At 39.5% G+C, this 26,853-nt stretch overlaps 1 protein-coding gene and 2 non-coding genes across 3 annotated transcripts; all 3 read right to left on the reverse strand.

Annotated features, from left to right (window-relative positions):
- Window positions 1-4,593: 4,593 nt before the first annotated feature.
- TRNAI-AAU (transfer RNA isoleucine (anticodon AAU)) lies at window positions 4,594-4,667 on the reverse strand. The gene has a single exon. It is a non-coding gene; the product is annotated as a tRNA-Ile (tRNA).
- A 3,745-nt stretch (window positions 4,668-8,412) lies between these two features.
- On the reverse strand, window positions 8,413-8,486 carry TRNAI-AAU (transfer RNA isoleucine (anticodon AAU)). The gene has a single exon. It is a non-coding gene; the product is annotated as a tRNA-Ile (tRNA).
- A 10,814-nt stretch (window positions 8,487-19,300) lies between these two features.
- On the reverse strand, window positions 19,301-22,060 carry LOC149012662 (G-type lectin S-receptor-like serine/threonine-protein kinase LECRK1). The gene has a single exon (XM_089158851.1). It carries the CDS (start codon window positions 21,853-21,855, stop codon window positions 20,116-20,118), a length of 1,740 nt encoding a protein of 579 aa, XP_089014977.1. The 5' UTR covers window positions 21,856-22,060; the 3' UTR covers window positions 19,301-20,115.
- Between the last annotated feature and the right edge of the window lie 4,793 nt (window positions 22,061-26,853).

The raw sequence follows: 26,853 nt of genomic DNA on the forward strand, positions 1-26,853 counted from the left end.
TAATCAAGCAATGTATTTCTTTTTCTTGCATGAAATCTTATTGTTTTTCACTATATTTGCACTATTTCACTTATTGTGATTGAATCTTAACTCTTTTAATAAATCAATCATGATAGTTGAGAGTTTACATCTTAGGAGAATAGGTGAGGGGTATCTATAGTTAGATCTAAGATAGGTTTGACCGTTAAATTTTTCACGCTATAATTTCTTTTCCCTTAGCTTAACACATCGGACCTTAGTGGGTGGTAGGTTCAAACTGATGGATTGACACATCATCACTCAAAGTAGATTTATCGGTGGTCAACTGCTTACATATTGTCAAACTGAATCCTAAGAGTAGTCTTGATCACTCGATTGGTCTCTCCTGGGGCAATGTAGATTGTGCTACTAGAGAGCCATTTTGTATTTTGTATACTTTGATCATCTGCATTAAATGATATCATGATAAGATCTTGGGACCTCTATTTTTGAATTAATAAATTTACAAAAACTTTGAATCAAAATTCAAGCAATTTACTTGTTTATTTTGGATTATAATTTCATTATTGAGATGCATGAGAGATTTTATATATAGTATGAAATAATATGAGTTATCAAGCGGCAAATAGTAAAGAGTTATGCTTCACTCAATATAGTAACTAATTTATGATCTTGCTTAAACACTATTAATATGGAAAATTGTTCTCTCAAGTCCGAAATATCTACATAGTAGGAAAGTTATTCTCTGAACTGTGCTTATATTGAACCCTTTGGCACTAGCTAGGTTTGCTCAATGATCCCTTACCTTCTAAGGACCTGATGGTCCATCTGATATTCTATGTAAAATGTATTAGGAGATTAACCTGGCTTGAAAAGATTAAAATCCCCACTATGAATCGAGGATGTAAAGTAATTTCTAATTGGGCTTTGGGGAAAAATGGATTAGTTGGGTTATGGGGTATGTGACCATACCATCCTACAAGTTCTTGATTAATGGCAATATAACTAATCCAATTTTCATTACATGGGGTATTCGACAAGGAGATCCATTATCACCAAGCCTCTTTATTTTATATGCACAAGGTCTTAACTCTGTCATAAAGAGGGCATAATCACTCTCCTTGGTTAAGGGTATCATGATAAAACAAAGGACAAATCCCTTGTCACACCTTCTCTTTGTTGATGATTGCCTACTCTTCTCTGAAGTTAGACTGGATCCCATATGTAATCTGAAGGCATGCCTTGATTTATATTGCAAAGCCAATGGCCAAGCTATAAACCTGCATAAGAGTAGCCTTGTGTTAAGTCCTAATACCCCAATCAACTTCATGAGGTGGTTCTCTAGGGTATTAAAGGTATCCTATGTGAAGCAACCCACAAAGTACCTTGGTTTGCCTTTGGAAATTGGTGCAACTAAGTCCCAAACTTTTCAATACATTTTTGAGAGGGTTTCCAAGAGATTGGAAGGGTGGAAATTGAAATTATTATCACAGGCTGGGAAAGAAGTAATATTGAAGTTGGTAGCTTTTGCACTTCCACAATATGCTTGCTCACATTTTCTACTGCCTAAGACCACACACAAGGAATTAAAAAACAAGTTGACAAACTTCTACTAGGGAGAAGCGGAAGGAAAGACAAAGATTCACTGGGTTGCTCGGGATAGGTTATGTAGACCGAAGGACAAAGGGGGAGTGGGATTCAAAAATTCTTTACTCCAAAACATTGCTCTTTTGGCAAAGGCAGCATTTAGATTATGGTCTCAAATTAACTCACTTTGGGTTTCTTTTATGAAGGATATATACTTTTCTACTTGTAGTTTCTTAGAAGCAAAGAGGGTTCATCATCCACCTTGGGCTTGGCAAAGCTTACTAGTGGGGAGAGATGCTCTATTGAAGGGTATGATATGGAGGGTTGGGCCATGGTAATAAAATCAGAATTTGGGACGATAAATGGATACCGAGCCTTCCAAGAAAGAAATTGGAAGAAAAAAAAACCTGTGAAGTGTCCCCTAGAATGGGTGATAGAGATCATTAATCAAGAAGATCGACAATGGAGAAAGGATTTGCTTCTAGAGTTCTTTGATCCGGTTGAAGCAAAGGCAATTTTGAGAATCCCGTTAAGCCTATTTCCAATGGAGGATGAAATGTATTGGGAATGGTCAACTAATGGACAAGTAATTGTCAAATCCGTGTATAGAAAGTTGGTTGAGGAGGAGGAGGAGAGCTCAATATCATCCGGGTGCATCATCATCCCATGTGTCCCCATGGACCTTGATGGAATCTAAAGACTGGAACTTCATTTGGAAAGTTAAAGCAAGTCCAAAGCTAAGGCAATTCATTTGGAGAATATGTGCAAGGGGTATAGCCTTATGGGATAGCTATAAGAAGAAGAAACTTGAAGACTAACTATGGGTGTTGGAGATGTGGTGTGACAATTGAGTCAACTGAACACATATTTTTTGAATGTGAGTTTGCTAGAGCTTGTTGGTTCACAAGTCCAATGGGGTTCAAGTGGCCTGAAAATGGGATATCAAATTTCATTGAATGGATTAAATACATCCAAACTTCTTATTCGGGGCCTCAAAACAAAGCTTATGAATTCCATAGTTTTTGCTTCTATATGTGGTGGTAGATTTGGATGGCAAGGAATGGGAAGATCTTCAAACAACTTGATCCCTCTCCTATGGATGTAGTTATAGTGGCAAGCAAGGCCACATAGGAGTTTCTTGAAGCAAATGGGGGTCCTCCAAGTAAAGCTACAAAAGTGAGGAGGAATGAAGCATGGGTACCCACATTTGATCAACAATTGAAGGTAAACACTGATGTGGCTTTGAAGCCGGGGGGAACTAAGGGAGGCTTAGGCATTGTTATTCAAAACTCCTCGGGGAAGCCTATGGTGGCAGCATTTGAACATGCAGAGTTTGATGATATCCTAATTGGTGAAGCCTTGGCTCTTAAACGTAGTCTTTTATATGCTATTGGAGAGGGTTTTGATGAAGTGGTAGATTAATTCGACAACCTTTAGCTCATTTGGTGTCTCTGTGTTAGATCTACCTCAATTCTCAACTCCATAAGGCCTATTGTTGAGGACATTTGGAGGATACAAAGCTCCTTCATTTTTTGTTCCTTTAGTCATATTTCTAGGACCTGTAATGATGTTGCAAATTACTTAGCTCAAAAAGCACAATCTTTGGAAGGGAGATTGTGTGGGATATTTCAATTCATTGGTTGCAGAACATGTGTTAATGCAGGGTTGGTAGAGTGGTAAGATCCATACTTCTCAGTGGAGATGTCATTGGTCCGATCCTTGTGAACGACAAAGCTCCCTCTGAGGATGTAATTAAGGTGCACAAGCTGGCTCGGATGAACATCAGACCAAAAAAAAAGAAAAAAAAAAAAAAAATTTCTAATTGAAGAAAGTAATATCTACTTATCCAGGGCAAAAGAACCAAGGCCCAAGGCCAAAAAATAATAAAATAAAATTTAGATCTCCGAGGAGATCTTTTCTGAAGGGTGTGTATGAAGTTATTTTATTAATTTCTCATAAACAAAACTGCCCAAAGTGAGGATTGAGGAGCAGGTGACGGCACTTGACAAGGACCATGAGATATGGATGGTAGGACCTTTGTGTTCCAAAACTTGGAAAAAATAAAATAAAATAATTGGTTATATTTTAATTAAACTTTGGACTTATCTATTCTTCCAATGGTTTCTACTGGTTTAAAACAAACGAAAAATCCAACCAAGAAAACATAAAGATGCTTTGGAAAGCATATATATATTGATTCTCGAATACAATGCCAAAGTACTGACAATGGGTTTCCAATTGTGGGTCGTTATCTTTTCATTATCTCTCAATAAAAAGGGAATAAAATTATGTAACTCAGACTCTACTTGTAATAAAATTTTAGCTTTGATATATTTCATTAAGTTTAGCCTTGAAAATTTTATTTTTCAGTTAAGTATTTAACAATTGGTATCAAAGTCAGGCACCCAATCATAAATTCAAACCATATAAATGACCAAAGGCTACTTGTTGGTTAGACAGAAGCCATAGAACTAGATGGAAACCACATTTAAAGAGCTTACATATTGCCACAATCAATGGTTGGATGCAAAGTTCGCCTATAATGTTTTAAACTTACCTTAGTTTGATCTAAATAAGTGAGGTTTGAGCTCAAAATTGATTCTAAAGGTTGGTTAGGATCGATATATTTTCGCTTTGGACTAAGATCAAGGTCAAGTTGAGTGTTTGAGCGTTCGACTTGACCCAGTCCAACCACCTTTTAGAATATTTTTAGTAAATGTAAGAGACCTAATTTGAAATCATGGTTGAGTGTTTGACCTAGCTTGGCTTGACCTAACTAGGCAAGATCAAAGTTGAGCTTGGAATTCAACATCGAGGTTAGAACTTCAAACCGAGGCAGGGCTCTAGGCTGGGGTGTTTTTGTTTGTTTTAAAATTCGAGCCCATAGAAGAAGTAGGTCCATTAAGCTCAACTTGATCGTGTGAGGTCCAATACTGGCACAATCCATGTGGAATAAAAAAGCCCAACCCAGCCCAACCCAGTGTCAATGGGCTCGAAGAAAAATTCAAAGAAAATCAAATTAAAAAATGGCCTATACAGGTCTCGAACCTGTGACCTTCGCGTTATTAGCATGACGCTCTAACCAACTGAGCTAATAGGCCAGATGTTGAAATTCTTACTAATTACAAAAAAAATTATGTAACTTATGTTGTAATTTAATCAAATATTGAGTTGGTAAGATAATAATGGTTTGGGTAGGGGATTACACTACGTATATCCAATTAGTTACCTTAATGGGGTAATTACTTTGTTGGAAATCTGCATCCCTATCCATTTAGGGCCCATAACTAATGGGATGTAGATAATATTGGTAACACCTATTTCCAACAAAGTAATTACTCCGACTAAGGTAATAGCTGAAACTTTATGGAAGACATGGTGTTTGACCCAAAACCCATGGACATTGACGATGATGCCCCTTACTTGAGTACATTGTCAGTGTTTAGTGAAAATCTGCGCATTGAAGAGGGGTGAACTAGTTGAAATACCTAATGAACTCCCGTGCATGATCCGAAGGTATTTCCTGAAACTATACTTCTTGATTGATTTTTAGAAGAAAACCCCACTCAATTTGACCCCGTATAGCCCTCCGAATCCCTGTCCGAAATTGCTGAACTATGTCCGGCCATTCCTGCTTGCGCATCGAAGAGGGATGAATTATTTGAAGTACCTAATGAACTCCTGTTCTCAATCAGAAGGTATATCCTGAAACTAAACTTCTTGATTGACTTGTAGGAGAAAACCCCACTCAATTTGACCCCGTATAGCCCTCCGAATCCTTGTCCAAAATTGCTGAACTATGTCTGGCCAATCCTGCTTGCGCATCGAAAAGGGGTGAATTATTTGAAGTACCTAATGAACTATAGTGTTCTATCCAAAGGTATTTTCTGAAACTAGACTTCTTGATTGACTTGTAGGAGAAAACCCCACTCAATTTGACCCCGTATAGCCCTTCGAATCCTTATCTAAAGTTGCTAAACTATTGTTGAGTTTTCTGCTGAACTGTGCTTGGTTGATCCCATCAACCAAGGTTCATCGACCAAGGCTGCCCAGATTCGAGTAAAAGATGCTTTTTGGATATTCTTTCATCTTTTTAAGTGAAACCTCGAACCCTATTTTACTCATTTCAACACCTGAGAACATGGGAAGGCTCCTCTTAGGCTCCTCCTTGGCTTGGGTGATGATCTTCTACAAGAATCATTGTTTCTCTTCTCTAATCTCTTCTACAAGGTATGTAATCTCTCACTCTCTCTCTAATCCACTTCTACCTCATCTTATTCTTGCTGTTGGGGACTATGAAGAAGGTGTTGCAACCTTGCAACCACCTCTTCTAGTGTCTCTTTTGATCTCTATAAACCCCCATTCATTCTATCATTACTATGCATCTCATATCGATTCTTAACCTTGTCTTCCTTATGAAATTCCTTCATAGCAACATGATTTCATCTCCTAAACTGATTCCTATAGTATGCTAGGTCTGATTATATGTTAGTAATCATTCCTAATCTATTGCTTATCATTCTCTTGATTGAATCCCTGATTTCCCTCACAATTGCATTTGATTTCATTATGAAACTTGATGTTTAGCATATAGAACATAGGGTTTCAAATTGGGGATTTTCAATTGGGCCATTGGATTATGATAATACTTGCTAGGTAGTGTTCTTATACAGTTATTAACAATCCCTCCAAGTTTCGGATCGTTCGAGCTCCGGAAGACCGATTTCGGATCAAATCACCAAAATCCACCTTGTAACCCAATACTGTCCTTGGTCGATCCCATCAACCAAGCAGGTGTTGAACTATAATCTTGTCCGGTTTGACTCGTTTGACCTCCGATTTTTCCGATTTCTTTTCTAATTTTTCATTTATGTTTGTCTAGGGTCTTAATACCATCTTTGGATCATCATCATCACAGCTTAAGGTAAGGACGGTTATTACCATAATTACATGGATTATGTGAATTATGCCTCTATATTGGAAACTTGGTAGATTCACATTAATTGTTGTATTTTTAATATCATATGACTGCTGTATATACTTCAAGACAGTAGTACCATGTTATATTGGTTATCATGATTATATATTCTTGTTAATTACATATGTGATTGATCATGCTATATTATATATCATTTCATATGATGAAATATCATTTATGTATGGTGTGAGGGAATTGAGAATGTGATAAAATATGTATGATTTGGGATTGAGGAATGTCCTATTGACATTTCTGTCTTTGGACATTAGAGGGAATAGTATGGAATGTTCTCTCGAAGATGCCCATCGATGCTTTCCCGAATTATTGGATGACATACATAGGACTTGTCTAGATGTATGGCTAGGATGTCCCTGTCGTATCAGACCCGAATCGGAAGGGCATTGAGACGAACGACTTGTGGTAGTAGTGTGGATTTGTGGGCACTCAAGACCAATAACCATCCCGTGAGAGGACATAAATCGCAATACGAATACCCAAAAGGGGCCATTTATTGGTAGGGTTGCAAATAGCTAGACTTGGGCTCACGGGCGCTCAAAGATCGGTGAGTCATATCCGTGAGAGGACGTGAGAGCTTCTCGTCTACTATTTGTGGATGACCAATAGGGTTTGTGAGTCCAGTGAGTAATACCCGTGACTCTAGTGTGAAGGATACCGAGATGTGAGGAATGGAAGTATTTGGATCTGACATGATATGACTAAGTAGATCATTTGCATTGGGCTAGGCTTTACCTTGACATGCGCCAATACTTAGACCAAATGGTGATGTGAGAGAGTGGTGACCTAAACCCAACCATGGATTGTCCGAGAGGGATGCATGACCCAATTCCCCCCGGTGTTGAGTGATTGAGACTTACCCAAAGAAGTATGGTGCTATGACTTAAAGCATGTCTACCAATAAAGATCAGCATACATAGAGTTAGATTCATACATGCATTGTATGTCTCATGTCATATTGCATCATGCTATGCTGTGCATCATGTGATTTATGTTATTGTGGAATAACCTGCCTTGTTGAGTTCTTTTGAACTCACTCCTTTTTGCAACATATTTTGTTAGACTTTTCTACAAGTGCTACTACTGTTGACTATGACGGTCAACACTCTGAAGATCAAGTTGGTGATTCATACCACACTGGTTACGGTGAACACATTGATAAAGACTAGCAGTCCGAGATTGAGACTTATCTGGAGCAGTTCGGTTTTGCACTTGTGTGCTAGGGATGAGATATCGTCTCATTCCCTTTTTAACATTTTATTTGATTCGTTGAGACCATAGTTTAGTTTGTTCCCTTGTCACTTTGGGAACCGGTTGTAACCCTTATTTTTAGTCGATCTACATTCCGCTATTATTATAGGATGGGTTTCCCCATTCTTTTCACACTTTGACTATTTATCCTATTTGTATCATTTCCGCACTCTGACGTTCTTTGTGATCTTTCTGAGATCATTTCTTGACTTTTATTATTAAATTATTTGAATACAAAGATTAGTTCTTGCTTTTGATTATATTATTGTGCTAAGTGGATATGATCGTTCCTAAACTTGATCTTTTGGACTGTGGATCACTTCCCCGAGTAATCCAAATAGGGTACTCCCGGGTGGATTTAGGGTGGGATGTGACAATGGTTGAGTGTTTGACCTAGCTTGGCTTGACCTAACTAGGCAAGGCTCGGGGTGGGGGTGTTTTGTTCATTTTAAAATCCGAGCCCATAGAAGAAGTAGGTCCATTAAGCTCAACTTGGTCGCGTGAGGTCCAATACTGGCACAATCCATGTGGAATAAAAAAGCCCAACCCAACCCAGTGTCTATGGGCTCAAAGAAAAATTCAAAGAAAATTAAATTAAAAAATGGCCTATACAGGTCTCGAACCTGTGACCTTCGCGTTATTAGCACGACGCTCTAACCAACTGAGCTAATAGGCCAGATGTTGAAATTCTTACTAATTACAAAAAATTACGTAACTTATGCTGTAATTTAATCAAATAATGAGTTGGTCGAATAAAAATGGTTTGGATAGGGGATTACACTATGTATATCCAATTAGTTACCTTAATGGGGTAATTACTTTGTTGGAAATCTGCATCCCTATCCATTTAGGGCCCATAACTAATGGGATGCAGATAATATTGGTAACACCTATTTCCAACGAAGTAATTACCCCGATTAAGGTAATAGTTGAAACTTTTTCTGTTTTTGTGATTTTTTTTGTTGTATTTTCTTTTAAATAAATAGACAAGAAAATTAATAAGAAAAAAAATTTGTAAGAAAATCAAACTCTAAGAGAAGAGAAATAAAAAGTAGCTAAATTGTCAAATTTCAACCCTAAGGCTCACTAATCATATCATATCATACTACTATATAAAAGAAAACTTGAAACAATTATGGTATATATTTTGGTTAACCAAAATGCCCCCTTGAATAGGGGAAAACATCCTCTGCTGTACACAGCTCTTTGCTGTGCACATCAGTGCAATTAGATGCCAAATAATAGGATGAAAAACAAAAAAAATACAAGTCTATTTTGGACTTTTTAAATGTGAAATCATGTTTTAAATTTCAGCTTATTATTTGGTGTTTAAGTGCATTGTTGTGCACAGCAGAGAGCTGTGTACAACAGAGGATTTTTTCCCCATTGAATAGAGATGTATCCGTTTACAAAACCCAACAACTACCAACCTCCATGCAAGCGCCACCCAAAGAGCCCAAATACTTTCATATCATATTATACTATCATATTATCATACTACTAATATAAAAGTCAAAACATAAATTAATTATGGGAAAACTTTTGTTAGCCCAAAGTACCCTTCATGCAAAGCGTTTACCCCACGCTACCAAACATGCCCTTTCAAAACACCATTTCTAAACAAAACGCCACTTAAGAGCTGGAGCAAAATATCGTCCCGCTTTGAAAAGATATAAACCCACCACAATGCTTCCCAAAAGCTGCTTCACTATATTGGAAGTTGGAACCCACTTCGATATTGTCCATCGGAATCATTTTACAGGTTATACATTCAATATCATCTGCTTTGAATGCCGTTGGATTTTTTTCTTGATTCAGGCTGATATTTGGTTTTTTTTCTTTGTTGTTTGTTGGTATTTAAGCTGTTTACTCTTCCATAACTGTATTAATTGATGTGTTGCACCAACACATGTTCTAAAACTCGGAATTTGTGTGACGAAAATTGAAAATACCAAATACAATGTGAATCAAGTTGAATTTTAGCCAGGGAAAGAAAACTAAAATCAGTTGTATTGAATCCCTAAATTGGGATATGTATTAGCCCGGCTTGTGGTCCAATTCACAAAAATTTGAACCCCTGATCTGATATTTATTTGACATCATCTAAATAGGCGATGTATCGCTTGAATATCCAGAAGGGAGCTCCTATGTATATGAGCCCTTAATAGGATTATTTTGTTACGTTAACCTTGATCACTTTGTGGTTTGCATAATGGCAATCCTCATTAACCTCTTTATCCTCGACAGGTAAAGAATACCTTTCTTTTTTTTGGGGCTGATGCTTTTGTTTATCCACTTTGAAGTTACTAAAACGCATGTGCCTGCAATATTGAAATTAATATTGAAATTTAAACTCCCAATATGTTGGAATGATGTTTTCAGCAACCTCTCAGAATTGAGGTGAACTTAATGATTGTTAGTTATATTATCTACACCAATTTAGAGTGTTCAACTCTATGTAATAAAGGATGGTGTGTTGGGTTGTGGGCTTAACTAACACTGTTCATTTATTTGGGGCCCATACTCATTAAGGTTGTTAAGTCAGGGGTATTACTGACTTTTACAATTGTGGGAGTGGGTAAAGGTTATGGTTTTATATTATAAATAGTTTATTGGGTCCCCGTAGCCGTCACATGTAATATTTGGGTTTGAGGTTGTTTCCACACAATTTCAAGCAAAGGATTTTAAAGAGTGAAAGGCTTCGGAAGATTCAAGGAGAGTAAAGAAGAGGAATATACAACAAGAACACAATGCATGTATTTATTCATTTACGCTTTCGTTGATTATATTCATAACACATGCTTTAATTATTATAGGAATAATATAGATCATCATGGATCCAACAATTGGTATCAGAGCCATTTTCTATAATAATTAAGGTTATGAAATCTTGATTTTTTATCGTTTGATTAGCTAGGCGTTATGAAATTCATTCGTGTAAGCCGTGACATTGGTCTAACCTGCCGGATGGCTGAAGGAACTCGATGGTGCGCGATGGATGAATCATTGAAACAATTAAACTTTCATCCAAACATGACGAAATTCTGAACTCTCTTCAGGCTTCGGTGATAGAATAAAAGGACTCCATGACTCAATTGCAAGCATCAGTAATGCTATAGAAGAATATGATGTCTAAGCTGGTAGCATAGATTATGGCTCTTAGCGATCGTCACAGTCAATGCCACTAGCAGATGTAGTAGAACGATCTCCAATTTCTGGTAACTCTCAAACTTTAGGATTGGAATTCCCTCGCTTCAATGGAAGCAATTTGATGAACTGGATTTTTAGGGTAGAATGGTTCTTCGATTTCCATGTTATCCAAGATAAGCAACGATTGCAGGTATTTACATTTTATATGGATGATGTAGCTCTTGACTGGTTTCAATGGATGTACAAATATCATCAATTGCCAATCTGGGAAGCATTCACATAAGCCTTAGAAAAATGATTTGGACAATCAGCATATGAAGACCACTAGGCAACGCTATTTAAGCTTACAAAAATTACAACAGTATCTGATTACTAGAGCCAGATCAAGGAGTTATCCAACAAAGTCATCAGACTTCCACCATCAGCTTTGGTGAGTTCGGGTTGATATTCCAATATCCGAAAGGAAGTGATGGCATTTGGGCTAGTAGATCTCTATGAGGATGTGGATCTTGCAAAATTAGAATAATCCAAGATGGATGAGCCCAGAAGTATGGAAGCATGACGTCCTTACCTGAAACCACTTCCAATTGCCACCAAACCCCCACTCTTGTTGACACCACAATGGCCACCTTTGCTACCACTGCCAGTGTGAAACCCAGCCCTGACCCTAATCCGGAAACTTTGTTATTTGTAGGTCCAGTGACCGAAGTAAGGCAAGAAGTCAGCTTTGGGCCATTACTGTTGAAGACTTGATGGCTGGATTGGAATCCATGAGTGTTGATGCCAGTGTTCCAATGGTGGAAACTGCACCCTGATGAAGATTGGATTAGTTGATGGTCTTGGAGTGGTCTCTGTATTGGTTCAAAGGCATTTCTAACTCCTAGGTATTTCACTCTAGGTGTGTGCAAAACCCCTTGATGTTTGGACTTGATCTGAGCCTTCAATTCCCTGTTTTGAAGTTGCTGTCTTGATTGGTAGACTCATTGGTCGATTGGACCAATCGACCAATCAATTGACCAATTGATTCTGTTTTTGAAATTTGAATCCTGTCTCTTCTATTTAAGTCTAATCTCGGGAATACTCCGCCTCCTCTGCCTCCTAAGCCTCTGGAACGAGTTAGAACCCTAATCTAACCCATTCCCTTGCATTCTTTGGTGATCTCTCGCAAAGACTAGAAGAATTCTTCATCCTCCTACAGCAAATGTATGATTTCACTCACTCTTTCTTTCTTTAATTCTGTTCTTCGTTGAGATCAGGAAGAAGATGATGCACTCTTGCAACCATCTATTCCATGATCTCATCATGTTCTTTAAGATCCATGATCATCATCATGATCTTAACCTCAGCCAGTAGAATCTTCGAAACCCTAACCCTAATCCTTTGAAACCCTAACCTGTGTGATCGTCTGGAGAGCTTTTGGGAACCTCCCTTGTGAAGGAAAATCCTCTTGGGTGACATTTATATAAACCTAAACTTTATCATTGAATGACCCTCCTTATTATTTTTGGCTAACAATTTACCTCCCTTCATCCAGAGCTCTCAATTATTTTCCGAGGGAACCAAAAAGGGTGAAACCCTAATTTCTTGGGTAAGACCAAGAACCCCTAGTTTGATCATGGTAACCCAATCAATGTGTTTTCCTTACTATATATGTAATCTTCATATCCTAATTCCTTAATCTTTGATTATAATATTTTTCTCTCATAATCTATGTTTAACCTAGTAGGTTAACCTTTTTGTTCCTAGATTACAACTTGGGAACTTGATTTGATTTATGAATTGATATCCTCTATACCCTAGAATATTACCATGATAATTTCCCTTTGATTTGTACCCTTTTGAACCAACAAATTCGGTTCTTGATTCTCAAAATATGGATTCTTGTAGGCCACTTCTGCATTGGTCGACTGGTCCAGCAGACCAATCAATCGATCAATGAGTACAGCAACCTCATTCTTGGTCTGTTTCGATTGATTTATGATCTTTTCCTTTATGCATCTTTCCTAACATGTTGTATGCACTTGTTTAGGACTGTCTTCTCAGGTTTAGTAAAGATCATACTTGGTTCTTTAAGATCCTATCCAAGTTAGAAGGTAAGGACAGTTAATTCCTTAACTACATAGATTGCTTGTTCTCTGGTTTCTACTTTATGAAACTATGAGATTACCTACTGTTGTTGTATTTCAATTCTGATCTCCTACTGTGGGAACAGTAGCACTTGTTTATATTGTCTTTTTATTATTCATGATATATGAATTACTTATTATTGCCTAATCTGATTTTTGCTTTTACATTCTCTTGTATATGATGAACTTCTGGTTGTGTATGTCATGACTGTTCTGAGATTGTGTTTGACTAAGTTTGGTTTGGGATTGGGGAGTGTCCTTTTGACACTTCTGTCATTGGACATTATCGGAAATAGTATGGGATGTTTCTAGGGTTTCCCATTGACGCTTTCCCAAATCATTGGTTGTCATACCTAGGGATGTCTAGCAGTGTTTGGCTAGGTTATACCCCTGTTACATCAGATCCGATTCGGAAGGGTATTGAGACCGAACGACCCGTGGTAGCAATGGGGATTCACGGGCACTCAAGACCGGTGAGTTATATCCGTGAGAGGACGGGAATCACATTGTGGGGGCCATTTATTGGAGGGTTGCATATGGCTGGACTTGGGCTCATGGGCGCTCGAGCGGTGAGTTATATCCGTGAGAGGACATGAGAGCTTCCCGTTTACCATATGTGGATAACCAATAGGGTTGATGAGTCCGGTGAGTAATATCCGTGACTCTAGTGTGAAGGATACCGGAAAGGATCCCGAGAGGGAAGGAATGGAAGTATCTGGACCTGACTTGATGTAACTGACTAGATGACTTGCATTGGGCTAGGCTTTTCCCTGACATGCGCCGGTACTTATGCCAAATGGTTGTGAGAGAGTGTGTTGACTTAACCCCCTACCATGGTTTGTCCGAGAGGGATGCCCGGACCCACTACCAACAGGAGCCATATGCGTGACCTACCCAAAGAAATACGGTGTTATGACTTAAAGCATGTCTACCATAGAGACCAGCATACATAGAGTTTAGATGCATTCATACTTTATCTCATTTATCTTGCATTGCATCATGTTATGTTTTGCCACATGTTATCTATGATGTTATGGATTAACTACCTTACTGAGTTTCTTCGAAACTCATTCCTTTTTGTATATTCTTTGTTTAGATTATCCTGCAGGTACATATTATTATGACAAGCAGTATAGTGAAGCGCAAGCCGATGAAGCGTATTACACGCAAGGTGCTGGTAACGATCAAGATTACTCTGATGGTCCCCTGGCGGATCAAGCTGCGTACTACTTTTGAAAATAGCATAGAGTTAGAATGGATTCATTGGATTGATGAAGTCCACACTTATGAAGACGTTATCTATAAACTAGAAGACGCTTGATCTTAGTTTATTTCTTAGTACATTTGTTTCAGTTGTAATTCCTTTTGACTTTCATACTGCGTTCCACTATATTGGTGGAGTGAGTTTTCGCCTCACTTTACTCTTTTTGATATCATTGGATATCTGGTATCTTTTCCGCACTCTGATTCTACTGATTATTCATTATTGTTTGAACCTTTGTTTATGATATTAAACCTTGATTTTTCCTGTTTATGATTATGTTATTGTATATGTGGGAGGATGATTTCCTCGATACTTGATCTTCGGGGCTGTGGATCACACTCTCGGGTATGCCAGTTAGGGTACCGGTTAGGAGGATGTGACAGCCAGCTCCGTCTTCGCCCACTTCTTGCATTCCCATCAAAGAACTTTCACCTACGGAGATGCAATAGAGAGGTCTTTGCTTTAATTGTGATGAAAAGTTTGTCCCATTGCATAGGTGTAAGGTGCGACAGCTCCTGTTGCTCGAATAAGATGATGAGGGGGACGATCGATGGGCACACGGAGTGAGGATGGACACTATGGAGGGGACTTGGCGGGCGGAATAGTGGATGAATTGTCATACCACTCCATGAATGGCATCCCAACACCCTTGATGATATGGTTTACAGGGTCCGATTGCAGGCAATCGATTCAAATACTGGTGGACGGAGGAGGGGCCACACATAACTACATTCAGAGCAGAGGAGCTCAATTTATGGGGTTGCATTGCTAAGAAGGTACCTCACACCACAATGATGGTAGGCAGTGGCAGGGGCAGTAAGCTCACATGTGATGGTTTGGTAAGACAATTATCGGTTCAAATTCAATCAATTTCTATTAAGGTAGATGCATATATTTTACCCATCTTTGGTGTTGATCTTATACTAGGAGTACAATGGATAGCCCAACTAGGGCCCGTTTTATTCAATTATCGAAAGCTCACTATTGAGTTTCATTATATGGGCCAGCTTGTCAAGCTTCAAGGAGACCCAAAACAAACCCCTTCCCAACTTACTTAGAGGACAACCATGGGCATACTGAAGTCAACTCGAGCCTAGATTTACAAGCAATACTTTCAGCCTATTCATAAGTGTTCGTTGAACCCACTGACTTACCTCCACACCGGCCACAAGACCACACTATACCAATACAGCCAGGAACTGGGCCAATTATTCTTAGGCCATATCAGTATCCTCATTACCAAAAGAATGAAATCAAGAAACAAGTCTCTGAGATGTTGGTTGTAAGGATCATAAGACCTAGCACAAGCTCATATTCTTCACTCATCCTCCTAGTTATAAAGAAAGATGGCACATGGAGATTATGCATTAATTACTGAGCTTAATGCTATTACAATGCTGGATCGGTTTCGCATCCCAACAATAGATGAACTCTTTGATGAGCTCCATGGAGCTCAGGTCTTCTCAAAATTGGACCTCTGCTCCGAGTACCACCAAATACGAGTACAGGTTCAAGACATACCGAAGACGGCTTTTTGAACCCCGATGGGCATTTTGAATTTTTGGTAATGCCGTTTGGACTCACCTATGCACCATCTACTTTTCAGGCTACCATGAATAGTATATTTCCGCATTTCCCACCCAAGTTTTTTCTCATTTTTTTTGATGGTATACTTATCTATGTTGCTACATGGGCTGACCATCTAACTCATTTGCAACAAGTTCTTAGATTGTTATAGGCCCACAAACTCTATGCTAAATGGACTAAATGCACTATAATCACGATGGCATACTTGGGCCATGTGACTTATGGGCCCAAACACTAGGTGGACAAGACCAAAATTGACCCATTAGTGGGTGGCTCACTCCCCAGTGTCTCAAGGATGTTCGGGCCTTTCTTGGATTTATAGGGTACTATTTCTGATTTATTTGAGGATATGTCCACGTAGCAAAGCCATTAACCAATTTATTGAAGAAAGGAAATTACAAGTGGACTAAAGAAGCCCGTGTTGCATTTCTCAGATTGAAAGAACTATTGACCCACGCTCCAGTATTAACCATGCTTAATTTTACCCAAACCTTCATTTTAGAATTGGATGCTTTTGGAACTGGGATTGGAGCAATCTTCTCTCAGCAAGGCCATCTAGTTGCTTTCTTCAGTAAAAAGTTGTCCTCTCACTTACAGGCATAATCTACATATGTCCAAGAACTGCTAGCAATCACACAAGCCATTCGGAAATGGCTTCAATATTTAGTTGGATGTAAGTTTTATATCCTAACTGATCAAAGAAGTCTCAAGGAACTAACTACTCAAACCATACACACACTTGAACAACAGTACTGGATGTCTAAGTTAATGGGATATTAGTTTGACATCACCTACCGCCCTGGGAAGGACAACACTGCCGTCGACGCTCTCTCTTGCTTACCGGCACTCATGGCTCTTTCTTGCAGTACTCCCAATTTTTTGGATCAAATACGTGAGGAGATACTCGCGAAGTGCAATGAATTTGTACAGAGCTCCAACAATCACCGGTGTCTCATCCAAAGCATCTTCTCATTGAAAGCATACTTTGCTATTAGCACCAGATTTTGCTCTCATCTAATTCGGCCCTACACACCAAATTTCTGCATGGATATCATGCAACTCCTTATGGCGGTCATGTTGGTTACCATCACACTCTCAAACACCTCTTAGAATTTTTTTATTGGAAAGGGATTCTTAAGGATGGTCAGCTATTTGTGGCTCAGTGCCAAATCTGCCAACAAACAAAATCCATTAAATCATCTTTGGCAGGGCTCCTACCACCGCCGTCAATTCCGGAATTCGTGTGAGAGGATGGTCGCCGAAGTATTCCAAGCTAACATTGTAAAGCTTCATGGACTTCCCCTCTCCATCGTTACTAATCGTGATCCATTATTTTTGGGATCTTTCTGGCAGGAACTATTTTGATTACAAGGGACGACCCTCGCAATGAGCTCCGCTTACCATCCTTAGAGTGATGGCCAGACCAAAGCTTTGAATAGATGTTTGGAAGCATACCTGTGCAATTTTCGTTAGCGAAGAACCCAATCAGTGGACCAAGTTTTTGGCTTGGGCAGAGTATTCCTACAACACATCACACCATTTGTCCATCAATATCACCCCCTACCAAGCCCTCTACGACCGTCCACCACCACACCTGATACGATATATCCCTGTCACTTCTCCTAATGCCGCCATTGAGCAAGATTTATAGACTCGGGATCGCATGTTGCATGTACTCAATAGAGTCTCCATCGAGCTCAGGCGCGAATGAATCACCATGCTAATAAAAAGCGCATTGACCACACATTTCAGGTCGGCGATTTGGTCTTTGTAAAACTCCATCCCTATAGGCAAACTGCCGTGGCACTTTGCCTGAATCAGAAGTTGTCAAGGCGCTATTTTGGCCCTTATAAAATTCTTTGCCGCATTGGACAGGTGGCTTATGAACTCTAGCTACTAGCAAACTCCCAGATCCACTCTATGTTCCATGTCTCCCTTCTGAAACCTTATGTTGGCATCTCGGCCCTCTTGACGCCTCTTCAAGCTGCTACTCCATCAACGCTCCAACTAGTGGCTATTTTGCAGTCACGACGAGTGCGCCAAAGGCACTCCACTAACAATTCTTGGTGCAATGGCAAGGTCTTCCCCTTGGAGAAACCACTTGGGAAGATGCATCTCTTTTACTCTAGCGCTTTCCTGACATTCACCTCGAGGACGAGGTGACATCTCCAGGGGAGAGTACTGTCATGTTTCCCAACCCTAGCTAACTTGGCTACAACAACCAGGCCCACGAAGAACCGCATAAAACCAGCCTTTCTGCAGGACTATGTGGCATAATTAACAAATACAAGGGGCAATTTAGGACTCGGGGAACTATCTAGAATATGTTGTAATGGCTTGTAGATCTGGCCTATTGTATAAAGACATGAGGTGCAAAGTGGAAAGCAATTAGCAAGTTATCTCTTCAATCCTGCCTTCTCTGTTTTCTTGTCTCTCCTTTATTTTCTCTCTTCTCTTTATTTTGGATCTAAAATCCATTCGCATAAACCGTGACAGTGGCATTGGGGTTGTAGCTTGGAATGGCAATAGAGTACTCAAAGTGGCAAGACTAGACAATGTGGAGTTCAGCGAAGTTATCGTAGGGGAAGCTCTTGCTATTCGAGAAGGTATTCTTATTTCTTGAGGCTATTGCACAAACGGCAGACAAATTCATTGTGCTTTCGGACTCTGTGGACTTTATTCAAGGGCTGGAGAATTCAAGGAAAATTGTACCTTGGATAGCTGCACCAATTTTGGATGATATACGTTTGTTATCATCATCTATTTCAAGCTGTTTTTGTAAACATATTCCTAGAGTGGTTAATGTCTAGCCGTTACTCTAGCCAGGAAGGCCAGGTCTGTGCAGTTGTGGACTTATTAGCCGTTATCCACTCCATGGTTGTTAGATCTTTGTCGATGTTATACTGTCTCCTTTAGCTACTGAATGAATGAAATTTACACCAAAAAGGAAAAAGAAAAAAAGACAGAGATGCAAACTTATCATAATTCCTTACCCCAGAAAATGATAACAATATTACCAAAAAAGTAAAAAGAAAAAAAGAAAATGATAATAATAAAAAAGAAAAAGAAAATGATAATAATAAAGTTAGTTTTGACTGGTTCATTGATGCATGGTTACCTTTTTTCTTTGTCCCAACACGTTGCAATCTTACCTAATAGTTGAAATCAAAGTCTTGGGTAGTTGAGGCCATCGTAGTGGAAGGAAGATCATTATTTTTAAAGGCAAATTCCAATTAGTGGTTCACCACATAGTCAAGTGGGAACTTCCATGGAAGTGGTGAAATGGATTTAAGAAGACTCGTATGTAGAAGATGATACAAATAGAAAGAGAGAAGATTTAAAACAAAGAAGAACATGGCTTAATCTCATACCGTATATAGGTACAATGATGTGTCAGAGATCTCTATCTTTCCAATTGTGTACACTTCTGGAAACCAAATAAAGTCTAAAGAAGGGCCTATTTATCTTTTCACTTCACATCTCATTTGGACATGATGGCCGGACAAAGAACATCAAGACCTACTCAAGGAATTTGTAATATTATAAGAGATGAACGGGAAAGGGCATGGTGGGCTGGGAACATCAACAGCTCCTTCAAGCATTTGTAATACCTTCTTCATCGTAGGCCTCAGAGATGGGTCCTCTTGAATACACCAAATTGCTATCATCACCAGAGTCTGTAGCCTCTTCATGTCCCTCATGGCCTCCTCATCTCTCTCCACCAGCTCTTCCGGTTTACCTTCTCTGTAGCAGTCATAAGCCCAGTCAGTCAGTATTGCTTTGCCTTCTTCACCCCATGCTGTCTCCACACTCCTCCTACAAGTGATGATCTCCAACAACATCACACCAAAACTATAAACATCTACCTTTGCTGTGATCGGCATACTCCGGAACCACTCTGGAGCCACATACCCTTTAGTTCCTCTAATGCCTGTTTGAGTTAAGACCTGGTCAGGTGTCAACAATTTTGCTAATCCAAAATCAGAAATTCTTGGCCTGAAAACATCATCTAGAAGTACATTTTGAGGCTTTATATCACAATGGATGATCTGAAAGCTGCATTCTTCATGCAAATAAGCAAGTCCTCTTGCGATTTCAATTGCAATCTGGGTTCTGTGGTCCCAATGAGGCCTTGAGAGTCCAAAGATGAAGTTGGCCAAAGAGCCATGGCTCATAAACTAGTATACCAAAAGCCTGTGTGTCCCTTCCTCACAAAATCCAAACAATCGGACTAAATTCTTGTGGTGTGTCTGACCGATCACACTTACCTCTGTTTTGAATTCCTTCTCGCCTTCTTGAACCACCTTGTCTAACCTCTTCACTGCAACTGGACTCTTAGAGCCTAATGGGTAGAAACCTTTGTAAACAATCCCAAAGGCACCTTTCCCCAATTCTTCTTTGAACCCATTTGTTGCTTCTTCAAGTTGTTTGTATGTAAATGAACGTAGATTAGTCTCTGAAATACTAGAAACTTGATTACCACTGTTTGGTCTTCTTTGGTATGCAACAAAAGCACTGACACAGGCTGCAGCTAACAATATGAAATTGACAACTAGAGAACCACCCAATGATCCAGCCAGGATAGCTATTGTTCGGTCTTTCTTCGTCGAGTTTGAAGAGCTTGCAGGTGTCACAGAACTTGCAAGCTTAATTTTGAATAAAGCCTTTCCAGTGTCACTTGCACTCAACCTCCCATTGGAGACTGGAAGTCTCTTCTTCCAGCATGTGTAGTTACTAAAAATAACAACTGCACAGTAGCAGTCCTGCAAGCAAGAACTTTTGCAGTCGGATTCACTAACTGGATAAATCCTTTCATAATCATTAAATGGCCAATTCGTGCCACCCAGCTCCCTGAACTCGAACAGACTCTCCAGGGAACCAGATTCACCCTCTTCACATACAAGTGGAACTTTTGGTTTGCAGCCACTGACAGTGTTGTTTGGATCATTTAAAGTGTATTCAGGTGGGCATTCACAGATGGGCATCCCATTAGCAGCTCCACAGTAGCTATTATACCCACAAGCACCACTCCCAAATTCCCCAGTAATGTCACAAACATTATCAGGAAATGATTTCTCAGTGGACCACTCTGCAGTACCTCCACGAGAAGGCCTTGGATGAGCGAACAGATACAGTGATCCACGAACATCAAGGGTCGCTCTGTGATAGAAACCAGAAACTGGAAGTACGGCGGAAGGTGAGAGATCCACAATGCTTCCATTGTTCCTTTCTATATAAAAACGGCCTGATTCATTGAAGACCAACGTTGAACGATTATCAGGGGGAGTAGATGGAATGGAGTAGTATTGATCGTAGGGATAATAAGCTGGCAAAGACACAGGATTGAGAACAAGAGTTCCATCTTCGAGAAATCGGAGCTGAAACCTTCCTTGTGAGTAGTTAGTCATCGACAACTTGGAAGCAAGACTCTTACCTACTTGCAGTATTTGTCCAGGCAACATGGTATCTGTAGGTTGGCTGAAGCTCTCCCACAAGTGAACAAACTTGTTACTTTCAAGCACAAAGTTTCCATTGTCGAGCATGGCAGCATAAGAGACATCGCCAGGACTGGAGATTTCAGCCTTCCATAGCTGCTGCCCGTTGGAGTTGTTAAGCACAAGTTCTCCATCTCTTGTAAGCTCAATTTTGGAATATTTTGGTACTGGGTCTCCACCATTGGCATACCAAACAATAGTTTGATCTGGTATTTGGTTGAACCAGATGCAGAGCAAAAAGGAATTTGTATCAAGGCTGCGAAACCCAAAGGCAAAGTCATTGGAAGGTGAAGTCCAGCGAGAATCTCCATCGCCAGCTATGAGATATCTACCTAAGGTCACATTAGTTTCAGAGACAGCCAAGAGGGGCAAAAGTAGAAAGGAGAAGAAGAGAACATGACGAAAAACAGCATCAGAGGCCATTGCCAAAAGCTTCGTGAAAAGGCCTAACAGAACTCAAAACATTTTGAAAGCAAGATATGATGAAGTCTGAAAATAAATCGGAGAAGAAAGAAATCTAAATCTAATGTGCAGTTACTTTGCCATTAAAATAAAGACCATGACACATTAGAGAAGCGTTCTGGTTTCCTAAACCTAAAAGCCGGAAAGTGGAGATTTTAGTTTCACTCAAATGGTTCTTAATGGAGTTCTATTTGAATCATCTTCCTGTCAAATGGTTCTTATTGGAGTTCTATTTGAATCATCTTGCTGTTGGTCTTGGTCAACACCAAAACAAGATAGTCTTGATAAAATTTGACATTTCTTTCACGTTAAAAAATAATAAATAAAAAAATAATAAATAAAAGAAAACAAAGAAAAGAAGAACAAGAAAGAAAGAAGAAGAAGAAAAAGAAGAAAAAAAAAAAAGACTTGACTGGTAGCTCATGATAACAAGTCCCTGATCCCCAACCCCACATCAACCATTTGTTGCAATTATGATTAAAGTCTTATGGGTAGGTGAGACCACAGGATTGAAGACCAATACTTATTTTCAATAACAAAAAATCTCTATTGTGGTCCAAGAATCATGTGGAAAATTCCATGGGTGTGAACTGATGGATTTCTTTAGAAAATTTTATGTGGGTCCTTTAAATCAAAGCCTAAAATCTTGTTGGATTCATTCAGTGGGAAATCTTTCGTCTAAGTCCAAAGCCAACTAACATTATTTGAAGAGTGTTAAGTCTATTTGTAAAATGACCAATATACCCCACTTCCTACACCTGACCTCCTACACCCCATCACAGAAATTAGCCACCAGCAGCCCCTCCTTAGTGAAAAATTACCCACCACTGGAAAAAGAAAAGAAAAGAAAAGAAAAAGAAGACCACTATTGCTCCACCTTCAACCTGCGGGAAGCGACCCACCACCACCACCTCCATAAACTCCTTGGTTCCAGACCTAGTGACTATCCCCAAATTGTTCCCCAAGTCTATACAAATGTACAAGGTTTAAAGTATCCCACGATATGTCTAATATCCGGTACATATCCATATTGGATACATTTGGTACTAGGGGTGCAAGTTTGGCCCTGGCGCCCTGACCCGCCCTAAGCCCGCCTTGAGCTCGAATAGGGTTTGGGCTAAAGATTTTGGCCCTAAGGGCGGGTTAGGGCCAAAATATTCTGACCTTGAACTAGGGCCAAGGGCGGGTTTGGGATTACTCTCTGGCCCGCCCAGCCCATCTTGGCCCGTCCCTGATTTTGGCCCTGATTATAGCCCTGATTTTGGCCTTGATTTTGGCCCCTGATTCTGACCCTGATCTTGGCCCTGATTCTGGCCCTGATTTTGACCCTGATCCTGGCCCTAATCTTGGCCTTGATCCTGGGCCCATGATTTTGGCCCTGATTTGAATATGGACCCTCCACCCATATGGAGAGGAATTAATTATAATCCACATGGATGAATATATGGCACGTGTCAAATTTTAAAAACATGATCATGTTTTGTAAAAAATTAATAAAAATAAATTATATATTCATTACCAATGTAGTAAGCATCCGCGTGATTTTGGTCAGATCTTGACCCTAATTTTGGCTCTAGTTTTAATGTTAATTTGACCATGATCGTGTATTAGATTTTTACCCTAATATTCACATTAACATTGATATAACTATAAGTCTCGACTTTGACCTTCAGTTCACTTTTTATATTATTTTTAAGATAATTTTATTTTTTGAACTAAGTCACTTTTAGTTCCAAAAACCATTGATTTTTTTTTTTGGGACTAAGGCGAGATAATATATTATAGATAATAAAAGTTAGTATCTAGAGAATTAATATCTAACAAATCTAGACCCAACTTCTCATCATGAATATTGACATCTTTCTTTTGCCTCCAATGTGATATTTCAGAAGAAAGGGAAACAAAATATTAAGGATAGATAGCTATGTTTGTAATTAAAATATAATTTTCTTTAACTACGAAAAAAATATCAATACTAAATTATCGTTGATTTACTTGTTAACAAAGTTTTGAATATGATTTTTTTTTTGTTGAATAAGGATATCAATGGGAGGGATTTTCAATTTCCATCACCAAAGTAATGGGAGAGGTTTTCAATTTCCATCGTCAAAGCAATGAGAGACTTTCAAAGATCAATATAGAATTATGGAGTATGAATTTATTTATGTTTAAAGCAACATTATCAACTTATTGATTATTTTATCATTTTGTATGAGCTTGAACCATCTTATATTTCTATGAATTTTATTTTTAGTTTACTTATGATACTTTTATTTTATTATTATTATTATTTTTTTTTTATGAATTTACATTTGATATTTTAGGTCCAAGGATAGGATCAATTAAGGCTTGGGCCAAGATAGGGTCAATTAGGGCTAGGGACAAGGCTAATCAGGGTCAGGGCCAATTAGGACCAATCATTTTGCAAGAGCCAATCACAATCTAGAATTATAGTTACATGATACTTTTATTTTTATTTTATTATTATTTTTTATGAATTTACATTGGATATTTTAGGGCCAAGGATACGGATCAATTAAGGGCTTGGGCCAAGATAGGGCCAATTGGGGCTAGGAGACAAGGGCTAATCAGGGGGGGGGCCAATTAGGATTAGGGTCAAGGCCAATCAAGGCCAGGGTTAGGGCCAATTAGGGCGGGAATGGGCTTGGCTTGGCCTTGTAGGGCTTAGGGCCAGAGACAATAATCCTTGGCCCTGAACTAGGGTCAGGGCGGGAATGGGCTCAGATTAGAACATATAGGGGGGGGGGTGGGGGGGGGAAAGCGGGGGCGCGTTTTTTGGTGTTAGGGGGTTGGTGCAACCTAGAGGGGGGGGGGGTGATTAGGTTGCAACTAGTGGATTGTCCCAATTTTTCGGTTTGTGCGGAAATACATGGTAAATTGAAAATTCAAATGAAACTAAACAATACAAGCAACCACAACACGAGATTTATAGTGGTTCGACTATACAAGTTTACGTCCACTCCTCTCTTGGCCTCAAGAGAGTATTCCACTATTGATTCTCTTTCAATATAATGAGTAGAGATCAAACCCTTACAATAATCTTTGTTGCGGGGCAAGAGCACCCTTTACAATCTTTGTTTATCTTAGGGCAAGAGCATCCCTTTCAATCTTTGTTCACGGGCAAAAGCACCCAACCAATCTTTGTTCACGGGCAAGAGTACCCAAAACCAATTCTAATCTACCTAGACTAGAATTGAAAACAGTTACAAGAGAATGATGTTACCTTAACAAGAGGTGTGACACTTTACCTCTTGTGTGTGTGTGATGCAATAAGAGTTGTATGCTCAAGATATGAAATGCATGCACCACTAAAGCATTTAATCACCTCAAGCTTGACTTCCACAAGCTTACTTTAACACCTTGGTATGTTCTTCAAGGTTGGGGAGAAGGTGAAAGGCAAAGCACAAGGCTTTCTTGCAATTTGAGAGCTTTAGGATCACTTGGGGAGTGGGTGATCAAGTGTGAGTGTTGTACCTCTCAAATGAGGTGAATTGGGTTTATATAGAGCACCTTTGAGTGCCAAAACCCAATCCCCAACGGATAGAAAATAGACACCTTTTTGTCCTGTTTTTCAGCCCAGACGGACGTCCGTCTGGTCAGACGGTCATCCGTCTCAAAAGTATCCGTTGCAAACAGCTGTAGAGGATATTCTCTTTAAACTAGCCGTTATAGTCAAATCTGGGTCAGACGGACGTCCGTCTGGCCTGGACTGGCTCAGACGGACATCCGTCTACCCAAACGGTCATCCGTCTGGCCTGGACTGGCTCAGATAGACATCCGTCTGCCAGACGGAATGTCACATCCTCCCAGCCGGTACCCTATCTCGCATACCCGAGAGTGTGATCCACAGCCCGAAGATCAGGTATCGAGTAATCAACCTCCCACATAAACAATAACATAATCATGAACAATCATAATAAAAGTGCGGAAGATAAACCATAGATCCAATAAGGAAAGAATGAATCATAAATAAATCAGAATACTAGATATAATCAGAGTGTCAAAACAGATAAGTAAAGTGAGGCAAAAATCCCACTCTACAACCAGCGGAAAAGTAGCTCTAAAAGATAATAAACTAGACAAAATCTAATCCCAGTAGCAAGTACAATGGGTAACTAAATCGTTCTCCACTTTATAGACAACATCCTTGTAAGTGTAAATCTCATAAATGGCACAAGGACGCTTCCACTCAATGGTCGGACTAAGCATCGTACGGAGCATAACCACTCGCGGAATCTTCAGTGTAATTGTGGTAACCGCAATCACCTTCCTGGAGATATGCCTCTTCGCCTTGCGCTTCTTCATAGGAACCGTCATAGTATTCAGTACCTGTAGGATAGTCTAACAAACATTGTACAATAAAGGAATGAGTTTCAAAGAAACTCGATAAAGCGATTAAATCCATAATATCATAAATGGCAAGATTTCGAACAAACATAAATGCAATATGATATGAGACAGGCAATGAATGAATGAATCTAACTCTATGTATGCTTTGGTCTCTATTGGCGAGACATGCTTTAAGTCATAGCACCGTACTTCTTTAGGAAGGTCTCAATCACTCATCATCAGTTGGTAATGGGTCCGGCATCCCTCGGGACATTCCATGGCTGGGGTTAAGTCACCACTCTCTCACATCACCATTGGTCTAAGTACCGACGCATGTCGGGGTAAAACCTAGCCAAATGCAAGTCTTCTACTTAGTTACATCAAGTCGGATCCAGATACGTCCATTCCTCGTCCCCGACGATCCTTTCCGGTATCCTTCACACTAGAGTCCTCATAGTCCACGACTACGGACTCATCAACCCTATTGATCATCCACATATGGTAAACGGGAAGCTCTCACGTCCTCTCATGGGTTGGTTACCGGTCTTAAGCGCCGTGAGCCCAAGTCTAACCATATGCAACCCTACCAATAAATGGCCCCCACAATGT

This window comes from Hakea prostrata, chromosome 6, assembly GCF_041222555.1.
Source record: "Hakea prostrata isolate BN-2017 chromosome 6, UWA_Hpros_2, whole genome shotgun sequence".
NCBI classification, from domain to species: domain Eukaryota; kingdom Viridiplantae; phylum Streptophyta; class Magnoliopsida; order Proteales; family Proteaceae; genus Hakea; species Hakea prostrata.

Coding starts and splice junctions, on each gene's coding strand:
- LOC149012662 (XM_089158851.1), bottom strand. CDS start 21,855: ATGGCCTCTGATGCTGTTTTTCGTCATGTTCTCTTCTTCTCCTTTCTA.